The sequence below is a fragment of the Alosa alosa genome, chromosome 6, assembly GCF_017589495.1.
Source record: "Alosa alosa isolate M-15738 ecotype Scorff River chromosome 6, AALO_Geno_1.1, whole genome shotgun sequence".
In the NCBI taxonomy this organism is placed as follows: domain Eukaryota; kingdom Metazoa; phylum Chordata; class Actinopteri; order Clupeiformes; family Clupeidae; genus Alosa; species Alosa alosa.
This window is the reverse complement of record NC_063194.1, coordinates 11159001-11169649: the sequence shown is the minus strand read 5'-3', so window position 1 is coordinate 11169649 and position 10649 is coordinate 11159001. Positions and strand designations below refer to the sequence as shown.

At 43.1% G+C, this 10649-nt stretch overlaps 2 protein-coding genes across 2 annotated transcripts; one reads left to right on the top strand and one right to left on the bottom strand.

Annotated features, from left to right (window-relative positions):
* The first annotated feature begins 1429 nt into the window (after nucleotides 1–1429).
* On the top strand, nucleotides 1430–4203 carry atf4b (activating transcription factor 4b). The gene is made up of 3 exons (XM_048245286.1): nucleotides 1430–1607; nucleotides 2441–2854; nucleotides 2953–4203. The coding sequence occupies exons 2-3, from the start codon at nucleotides 2545–2547 to the stop codon at nucleotides 3825–3827; spliced, it is 1185 nt and encodes a 394-aa protein (XP_048101243.1). The 5' UTR covers nucleotides 1430–1607; nucleotides 2441–2544; the 3' UTR covers nucleotides 3828–4203.
* A 558-nt stretch (nucleotides 4204–4761) lies between these two features.
* Nucleotides 4762–10555, bottom strand: si:dkey-110g7.8 (GTPase IMAP family member 8). Its single transcript, XM_048244727.1, has 6 exons — nucleotides 8978–10555; nucleotides 8421–8792; nucleotides 8162–8288; nucleotides 7835–8076; nucleotides 6695–7282; nucleotides 4762–6146 (listed from the first exon to the last, which is right to left on the bottom strand). The coding sequence occupies exons 1-6, from the start codon at nucleotides 9006–9008 to the stop codon at nucleotides 6079–6081; spliced, it is 1428 nt and encodes a 475-aa protein (XP_048100684.1). The 5' UTR covers nucleotides 9009–10555; the 3' UTR covers nucleotides 4762–6078.
* Nucleotides 10556–10649: the final 94 nt, after the last annotated feature.

The following is a 10649-nucleotide window of genomic DNA, read 5'->3' as shown; positions in this document are numbered from 1 at the left end:
CAGATTCCTATTTGCCACAGCCAAGACTACCAAAACTGACCATTCTCCCTTAGAGACCAATCTGTGGACAAGTAGGTGCTGATGCCAAAACAGCTCTGCCTCGGTGCCTTTTAAGAACCGTCACATAGTAAACAGGGTTACAGTCACAGAGCAATATTTGTTGCCGGGGTATCACTTCCAGGGGGAAATCATGGTGGACCGAACTCTCACACTTTCCTCGCTGTTAATAGATTTACGTTCTAAGTTGCAGCTTGAAGACTGTGTGTGCATTCATTATAGATGCCAATTGTGGAGGAGTGAATCAATGGAAACAAGCAAGGAGAAATCTTCTGAAAAAGATACTATCAATATTGTCTGTTATATTCATTTTGTTTACTGCCATTATATGTAACTGGCTACTGTCTGAAATGAGGAAAATTCATTTCATTCTCAGACATGGGAATTATACAAATGTATTTGTTTTGGGGCCTCTATCCTATGTCCACTATTATTATGTGTTAGCCTTTCAGTGTTTTGAAGCAAGAAATGTGTGTAGGTGCAAGGAACAAGGTAGCCTACCTGGAAAGGCAGAACCCCATGTGTGTGTGTGTGTGTGTGTGTGTGTGTGTGTGTGTGTGTTGCATGCATGTTTGCCTAATAAACGGTCTTAAAATATGTTAATAATAGCACTTTGAATTGTGTTGTTGCTGGGTACCATTGAGAACAAATTTGACACAAAATCACAAAATAAAATAACTCATATTTCTCATAATTTTTAGCACTCATAGACTCATACAGCATAGCCTATACCAACAGTAAGGACCGAAAACTCACATGTGTTAAGAATAAAACTTGCCATTAAGGGCTGATCTTGGATGATAAAACTCGATGGCTAAGCGGGTGAATATAATGCGTTATGCATGCCCACATGAAATGATGACATGATCAGTCGGCAAGTCGAGTTATTGACATGTAGGCCTACAGTGAATGATTAACCCTGCAATTCATGTGCACCAATTAACTAATTTAACCAAATGAGATTTTGTTTTTACAAGATCAAGCTATCCTAATCAACAAACATTATTGTCTCCTGCTATTTTCTACCCTATGCTAGGCTGAAGTGTGGCAGGGCCAAGTTGCCCTTGAATTCAACCGAGGATCAATTATTTCGTTGATTCCACTAGAGGGCGAAATTGGTTGCAAAGCGTCAGAGCCATGTCGAGAGCTGTTGTTTGGGAAGCATCAGATCAGTGTTTTAAATTCAGTTCCATTGTCAAGTTTACCTAACCGTGACAAGATTTTGGAGTTTGAATATTATAAACCACAAGTACATGTAATAGAATGGAATAGTTTTTGTTTTATATGAGGAACTATGTGATGGACTTAGGCGGACGTGTACAAAAAAAGGTCCGGGTGTAAGGCGGTCATATAAATGCAGAGTATCGACATGCGCCCTTCGTTTTCCACTCTCTCTTCTCCAACATTTCAGGTCTATTTTCTGGAAGCCCGAGCGACAACGCTCTGAAGCCACGATGGCCGCGTAATTGTTTGCAGCAGACAGACAGCAGCAAACACCGCAGTGCATAACGCAGTGCACTGATTTACAACAATATTTCTACAAAAATGGCGTAAGTACCATTATTTATTGTAAATCAAATGTTGTGTGGCAGTGGTTGTTTATCTGATATTCGCTGTATCCAATGCAACATTTATTTTATATTCAAGTATATACTGTAATATATATATATATATATTCCATTCAATTGTTATATTGTAGCCTATTGTGTATTCAATTGAAATTAATGGAAGTCTCAACAAGACGTTTTGAGGACACTGTTAGGCTATGGGATGGCATAAGTGAATGACCTCAAATATAATCACATCCGCTTGACATTTGAGTTCGTTATGTATTTTGTTTTGTTTTATAGTATAATCTGAGGGGTATTATGATGAACATGAGCCTTTGACCTCTTCAAATACATACCAGACGAGTGTCGAAGTGTACCGTCTGGCTTCATTAAAATGGCGACCTCACTCTCTTAACAAAGAATCTGGCTCGAGCTGGTCAACAAAATGGCGACAACCTTCGTTGTCTTTTCAAAACTATGACGATTTTTAATATAATGCAGGGTTTGCTTTTTTTAAATGTTAGGCAGAGTAGTTATTAAACACTGTCTTTGGTTGCCATGTTTATTCGTTTAAACGACAATCTCATTAGAGATTTTTCTTTGATTCCACATGACCTGGAAAACATCCTGCCATTTCACAGTCGTGTTAGTGGGTGGAGTTACCGCTTGACATTGTTCTTATATGGAGTGGGCGGAAGTTTTTGTAACACGACTGCAATGCAACTCCATATTTATTATACTTTAAATCTTAATGTATAATACTAATGTTGGAAAATATTCTTCTGTTTTGTGGCAATATGAAATACTTACCAATTCTCCACCTTCTGTTGCAGGTCCTTTGTGACTTTCCCCAGCACTGCTGTAGTAGACAGCATAGAGAAAACATTCGACTTCCACCAGATCCGAGATCTCCTGATCCTGCGCGTGACCCACAGCCATGTCACTAATGAGCTCACAGTTTGGCCCAGACGATATGGAGGCCCTATTTTGGGGGCCTTCGATTCTGACGGCTGACCCTTTTCGGTCTCTACTGGACCCTGATGAAATGATGGCCTCCCAACCAGAGGAACCATCTTCGCCCCTCTCTTCTCTTTCTTCACCTTCCTCTCAGTTCTCTTCCCTCTCTCCTCCATCCTCCCCTTCTCCTCCATTGCCAGACGATAAAGTGGGCAGGGGCTTGTTGCCCCTCCCCTGGGTGGCTGCAAACCAGTTGAACCACACACACTTGGGTTCAGGTGAAGCAAAAGGTAAATTGTTATGCTTCTGCACCAGTGAGAGCCTTTTTTTAAGCCCTATGTTTTAATTTTTAAATATTAATAATAAATGTTATATTCTGTATCTACAGAGGACGCCTTCTCCGGAATGGACTGGATGGCCGAGACAATGGATTTGAATGATTTTGATCTGGACTCCTTCATCAGCTCCTGTGACCCTGAAAATTCTCCCAGCTCTCCCGAGGAGCTTGTCTCCTCCCTAGACTCCCTCGAAACCCTCCCAGACCCCATCCTTGATGCTGCTGTTCCAACTCTTGATGCCAGCACACTGCCTGCCCTGGTCCCAGAGGTTCAGACAGAGCTAGAAATCAAAACGGAGCCCCATTCTCCAGTTCCATCCCCATCTCCGCTCCCCCTGCCCTCCCCAGTCTTCACCCTGGAGCTGGGCAGTGAGGTGGACGTCTCAGAAGTGGAGAAGCCCGTCCCAGTGGAGACCCCTCAGGTTTCTAGGATCGTGTTGTCCCTTTCCCCGACTCGTATCGTCCTGCTGCTCGCCCCCCCAAAACAGGAGGTGGGCATCACCCCAGCTCCTTCCTGCGCTGTGGACCGCCCCAACAATGGTACAGACACGTCTTTGTCCCCAAAAGCCTGCCAGACCAACTCCAGCCGAACCCGTCCCTACCCCACCAGGCCCAAATCCAGCCCAGAGATGGTGGCAGTTCCGGCAGCCCCCGGAGGGTCCAAACCCCGATCCAGGGTCCTGGAGAAGAGGCAGCGGAAGATGGAGCAGAACAAGACAGCGGCAACGCGGTACCGCCTGAAGAAGCGTGCCGAACAGGAGGTGCTGCAGACAGAGTGTGACCAGCTTGAAGAGAGGAACCAGGAACTAACTGAAAAATGTAATTCTATCACCAAGGAGATCCAGTATCTGAAGGAGCTTATGGAAGAGGTGCGGCTTGCCAAGCAACGGAAGACCCTTGCCGAAGGAAATGGCAGCAAGTTGTAGTGTGGTGTGAAATGTAGGAGTAGGATGGCAGACTGTTGGTAGAAACTAAAGACTGGTAACAGAAAGGTTTCAAAGTGTTGACTGATGGGAAAGATGGGCAGTTGAGTAAGGTGTCCTAACGTCATGATTCATATTATTATTTTTATAGGCTTTGTGAAGATGTGCATCCCATACCCTAATGCATGTCAGTCTCAGCAGTGATCAGTATGCTCTTAGTAGTACCGTCTATAATCAGTATCAGAGTCCCTACTTATTGTTTTGACAAGTATTATTGCGTATTGTGTTGCATTTACTTACCTTCATGTATCCTGAAACTACTTTTGTCTTATCTTGTACTGTTGAAATTAGTCCTAAATAAACTTATTTTAGTCTACTGTTTCAGTATCCAGCTTCTTGTGTGACTAGTCAACTGTAAACTATTCTCTTATACCTACTACATACATACACACACACAGGTTGTTTCCGCAATAATACATGGCACAACTTTACAGCTTTATTATGACATTATAAATAATGCTCAGTAATTCAGGGATCTATAGCCAAGCACATTCAGTACATGGCAAATGCCCTCCAGTGTCTAATCTCAATTGGTGTAGATCATTAATTTGCTAACAACTTGAAAATAGAAGATGGACTGGGTTTTCTGACTACCATGCAGAAGAAAGCAATCATTTTTACGTTTTCCTTTTTTTTAAAAATAGCTCCTTTTGTTTCATTGAATGACTCCCTTCATTACAAAAAGACAGAGTGGTGTTTTTTTGTATTGGATGATTAATGTGTATAATGCCATATATTTCCTCATGTAAGTCTATATTTGTCCAATTCTAAAAAAATATGAAACAGGAACACAACCATAATGTGAGTGCCTAAAGATACCAACAAATATACAATATGACTGCCACTGAAGCACAAAACTGCACTGATACCCCAGTAGTCATTAACAGATGCATATTTATATTGACACATATTTTCTACAACAGATGTGGGTTATGTAGCCTAAGTCCTGTTTCACAAGACACTTAAACAGCTTTACAAATGTTTTTTTTTTCTATGACAAAGCATGTACCATCACCTGCTGTTTTACTTTAAAGGCATAGTTTATAGATAGTTTGTTAACAGTACATTTATCATGACAGTAATCACAAACCAGATAAAAGATTGTGAGAGTGGCATACCATTTCATTTGCTAGTTTTGATTGATGGGAAGGACTCCACGTCCCAATTATGCAGGACAAAGTAAACAGTAATCCGAATGTGCAAATTTTGCATCTACCATGCATGGCTAGCCTACTCCAGAATAGAGCACGGATAATCAGGGACATAATCCCAAATCCATACGGTTTCTGGGCCTGGGAATAGCCAAGGATTGTTACCTATCCTGGATGGATAGGAGGAATCCTTTTGTAACCATTTTGGTCTAGGGAAGTGTGATCCCCTTACACAGTTACAATACTGACCAAACTGACAATATCAGCAGCATATGAATAAATGTTTAAATCTTGACTATGTCCACATCTGTGCAGAGCCCCCTGGCACTTTTAACTGTACCAGTGGACACAATTACTAAATGTATGGTCATGTGTGAACCTGACAGAAATGAGTTAATGAGTTCTTGAACATGAAGAAAATCGGTGTGAATAAGTAATAATAATAAGTGTTATAGCTACCATATATAGGCTTGCATAAAATATCCATTGTTGAGGACTTTGTCAAAACAATTTTCAACAGTAACTTATAAACAGCTTTAAATGCAGCTAAATAGCGTGTGCAATTATCTCAATCAGGCAAGGCATAATAAGTTCCAATTCATATCTTTCAAAAGTGCAAGGGAGGCATAAAAGAGCTACTATCAATAATATGTAAAATGCAAGAGAAGCCAGTTAAATAAATAAATACAGTAGGGGGTTTGTGGAAGACAAGGGAAAAGTGAGGGTGAACAGGGGAGAAACATGTGGTTCTTCAGAGTTATTTCTGTAAACGTATAAGGGTAATCACCGAGTGCAAGAGTAAGGTGTGCTGCATTACAAGTGAAGGAATGGCAATGATAGTACATTGGAAACCTAAACTAGATTTGGACAGAAACACAATCATATACATCAGAAAGAAGAAATCAGAGGAACATGTTTTTCCAAAGGTGTACAAATAAACCTGAATGATTATATGACTTCTGTCAAAACTGCATTTAAACAAACTGCCATGCACAACAGTTTGGTTGAAAAGTCCAAGCTTAACATTGTGTGCATCCTGTTCTTCACTGGAGATTACATGTTGCACATCCTGGAGACTCTGTCATTCCCACGGAATCTTCATTATGATCCCCTGTGATCAAAAAGATATACACTATGAGGGTGGTATCACCTGATATGTGTGAACTCTTGGTTATAGTTAACTAGATATAAACAACCAAAAAGATGCATCCAATCACTGAAACCCCATACTAATGTGGCATGGGACACATTTGACTAACTACTTTTCGTAATCTAAACTGACCGGGAGTACATTTCCAAGTAGGGGGTTAAGTGACAGACATGGATAAATTAACCCAAAGGAAGTGGTTAACCTCCTAATAGAGGTTTGGCTTTTGTTAAGTTTGGAGATTGAAGCCCCCCGAGCAGTTCTATTTTCAGGTTTTCAACTTCCTCTGGGTTATCTTAACTAGGTTTGTTAGGAAGTAACAAATCTAAAAACAAGTGGCAACTGTAAAAATAAGTGTGTGTGTGTGTGTGTGAGTGTGTGCATGTCCTAATCTCTCAGCTGTCCTCTTCTGATCCGTTAGCCCAAGACGCATAAACCAGGTGTAAACAGTTGAGTCTATATCTACAATGGCGAATATGACCAAGAGTAAGAAGGCCTATATCAATACTTACTGTCTATGTATAGGTAAGGCTCTGTTGTATTATGTGCAATGATCTCTTCTACTTTGTTGAGCAGTTCAGGGATTTGTCTGTGGCCTTCAGGGCTCTTGTTGTCCAGGACGTGGTAGTAATTCCCACAGGTCTCCAGCAGCCTGACCAACTCCTTCCCGCCTCTCTGGATGTGCTCCTCGATGGAGTAGCCAAGGCCTCGGAGCCAGTCCCCGCAGGTAAACAGCACCAGAGTGTACTGGGGCCACTCCTGGCCAAAGATCTTCTCCATGTGGTCTTCCAGAACGAATCTCTTCCGGGATGTGAGGGTGGACACAATGGGAATGACCAGGAGCAGGGCATGCGGCCCCGGGCGGAGGAGCTCGCCGGCCCTCTGTGCCTCACGCTTCGCCTGTTTGGGTGTTTGCTTCACGGACCACCAGCCCCACCCCGGGGTGTCCACCAAGGTGACCCGACGCCCTGACACCTGAGATTGTCTCCTGAGGCTGACCTCTGTCTGCTTGCCCACCTCGAAGCCCTGGAAACCCAGGATGGTGTTCCCTGCCATGCTCTTCCCCGCACCCTTCCAACCCAGCAGGATAATCCTGAGCTCTGAGACGTACAGAAGCGAGAGAGGAGGAGAGGAGGGGAGAGGAGAGGAGAGGAGAGGAGAGGAGGGAAAGGAGGGGAGGGAGAGGAGAGGAGAGGAGAGGAGAGGAGAGGAGGGGGAGGAGGAGAGGAGGGGAGAGGAGGGGAGAGGAGAGGAGAGGAGAAGAGAGGAGAGAGGAGAAGAGAGGAGAGGAGAGGAGGGAAAGGAGAGGAGAGAGAGGAGGGGAGAGGAGAGGAGAGGAGAGGAGAGGGGAGAGGAGAGGAGGAGAGGGAGGAGGGAAAGGACATCAGATGATACAAGTTCTAAGGTAATATAAATTACTTCCAAACGAGGCTTCCTTTGCATAGCCCCAATAAACTGTGAATTGCTCTATAAGACATCATATTTTGGCTTACCACTAGATGGTACCAAAGCTGCACTCCCAACAGAGCAGTTAGACTGACAACAATTATGCCTATTGCCTAAGCGACTACAATTGAGACCAATCGTAATATTTTTGATATTTCAGTGAAATATTTATTTTGATGAAAACACATAAGAGTAACCCTCCCAACCTCTCGGGGGTGATACATCCATCCCCTCCTGGAGGTTCCATGACTCCGTCGCTCTCCTTTCTGCCTGTACCACCACATTCCACATCAGGTTGTTCTTGGCTCTGTAGTCGCGCAGGAGGTCCCAGGAACCATCCACCTCTAGGAACCATCCTTGGTTCTGCTCAACCACCTCTTCCATCTTCAGTAATAGTTCCTGAACCTGAGTCCTCTCATTTAGCTGAGTGTTGTCCAAGCTGTGGTACCTGTAGGAGACATATTTGTTAAAATAAAAAAACTTGAGCGAATGTCATGATTCAACACTAAATAGCTTTAGTTGCCCAACAGTACCTGTTACCACACCTCTCCACAAGGCGCTGGAGAGGCTTTCCTCCCTCGATGATGTGGCTTTCCAAGCATTCATCTGCACCAAGTCTATCAATACCTGTGAATAACACAATGGTGTACCTCCAGACACCTGTGAAGAGTATCCAGTCACAACTTAGTTTCATGACCACTGATACTGCACATAAATTGCAAGAGAGACAGGAAGAGAGGGAGGGACAGAAGGTGGCATACTGGGACCCCCATGTGATTTTTTATCACGCACCTCTTCCCATTCCCTCCAGGTGAGTTTCCAGTGTTTTCCTGTGGTTCTCAGTGAGGGGTTGGGAAACGGAGAGCACCAACAGAATGACATGAGGCCCCGGAGAGCAGAGCAGTACACCCGAGCTCAGGTTCCAGGTGTCAGCTGACTCCAGCGGCTGACCACCATCCATTACTCCATCCTCACTCCAGCCTAACCCAGGCGTGTCCACCACAGTGACCATCTGCCCAAACACTTCCACTCGGAATGCGCCACTCTCTGATGTCACTTTCTCTGTTGGGAACACCTGCTTCCCCAGGATGGTGTTGCCTGCAGAGCTTTTCCCAGTCTGCAGCCCACCTATGAGCAAAATACGTCGCGCAGGCAAGGCAGGCTCTTCATAAAACCAGAGATAGAGAGAAAGATATTATCACAGCAGCTGACCTGGCTCCATGTATTTCTGTATTATGATGCGTTTGACACAGACATGACATTTTAATGGCAGGGTGTAGGGTTGGCAAGCAGTGGGTTTGACTGGAATGAAGAATTCAAGCAACGTGGTCTGCAACACAGTGACTTACCAGCGCATCTGCCGGTGAAGTGGCCGGCCATCTTGTCTCATCGGCCGGTTTAATATGTCACCCCTTCGTACTTTCTTTTCTCTGCTGTAGGCTATCCTTGCGACCGATCTGAAAGCTTATGCACGCGCAGTGCCAAACGCTTGCTGCGTCTTTCACGTTCTCTTACAAATGAGTGCTATCTTCTTTTTCATTTCCTCTCACCCTTCGCAAGCATTTTATAATTATCATTCCCAGTTCCTCGACTCCGATGTATTCTTTATTTAGACTGACCGTGACCAATTCATAGCCTACATTATGATCAAAATTCACAGCATGAGGCTATTTGCTGGGTCGTTATTGCGCAGCCACCGTCGGAGAGAGGAATGCTTACGTTTTAACCCAAACAGGAAATTCTCAAATTGTTATCAACAGTTCACACTAACTGCATGGATTTTCCGAGAAGCTGGACCCAAAAAAAAGCTTGTACAGGAAACGGATTGTTTATGTTCAGTGTGGGTTTGCTTGTATAGTTTACGCCTACTGCAAAAGTTAATAGGCTAGTCTACATTTAATGCAAATGTAGCCTATTAGGACCACGCGTTTTTTGTCACATACAGCAAACAGCTCCTCATTCCGCTAGCTGCCTGTCCCCTGAACAACACACCGTGAAAAATGCGGTCTCTAGACAGCCCAGGCTCTGCAAACAGCAACAGAAACTCGTGCAACCTGCACCACGAAACATAACAAACATGCGGCTATAGGAACCACTAAGTCGCAATAAATTGTCTGATCACGCTCCAGATAGCCTATGGTGTAGGGTGAATTTAGATATGTTGGGACAGGTACAGTAGGCAAATGTGGGACAGGAAGGATACGATGGCATGCATAGATACATGGATAATGTAGGCTAAGTGTACAAAAATATATCTATAGGCTAGGCTACTGTTTTAAAAGCATGTTTCCATTTTTAGAATCATTGGACATTTTCTTGTTTCAGATTAGGCTATAGTACTAAATTGGGACAACATTTCCAGTATTTTGACAGAATTTATGTATTTGTTTTACATAATTCCAATCCTTGAGCCATAGGCCTATGGTTTATGCTACCATCTGAGGGAATTTCATGATGTTTTATTTTTGGCAAGGTAGGCCTCCCACCAGAGTTAGAAAATAGGCCTAAGACATCCATTGGCTGTAGGTCATCTGCTGGAAACATTAGGCCTATTTTTTGGTCAAAGTTTTCTCAATGGATTCCTGGTCAGAACCCCTTTTGGAACAGATTATAACTTGGGGCATGTTGAATTTTGTCCAAAAATCCAATATGGCCACCGTATTCCAAAATGGCACATTTTTACACACTTTTTCCTATGCTATGGGGACATTTCCAGTAAAAACAGTGTCCTATTAGCAAAAAACTCCTTTTCTATCAAATACGTATCAAATCCCCACATCAAATTTCCTTCAAACATAAACCTCTCACAGGTTAAATAGTTCAAATAAATTGGGTACCTTAAACAGATTAAAAAATATGACATTTAGACATTTTCCCAAAAACTCAATATAAATTCAATAATATCCCCAAAATGGTGAATTTTTGGGTCTACACTTTTGGCTAAGCTAGAGGGTTTTTTTTCTATTAAAAACATTTTGACAAATGTTAATTGATATAAGAAACAAGGTAGTTCCATAAAGG

What these genes read in the sequence shown, in the direction of transcription:
- si:dkey-110g7.8 (XM_048244727.1), bottom strand. Translation starts at nt 9,008, where the DNA reads ATGGCCGGCCACTTCACCGGCAGATGCGCTG. An exon ending in CCTGGAGGGAATGGGAAGAG is followed by an intron (nt 8,289 to 8,420) that starts GTGCGTGATAAA and finishes TACTCTTCACAG; the next exon opens with GTGTCTGGAGGTACACCATT. An exon ending in GGATGTATCACCCCCGAGAG is followed by an intron (nt 7,283 to 7,834) that starts GTTGGGAGGGTT and finishes TGTACGTCTCAG; the next exon opens with AGCTCAGGATTATCCTGCTG.
- atf4b (XM_048245286.1), top strand. Translation starts at nt 2,545, where the DNA reads ATGTCACTAATGAGCTCACAGTTTGGCCCAGACGATATGGAGGCCCTA. An exon ending in GGGTTCAGGTGAAGCAAAAG is followed by an intron (nt 2,855 to 2,952) that starts GTAAATTGTTAT and finishes CTGTATCTACAG; the next exon opens with AGGACGCCTTCTCCGGAATG.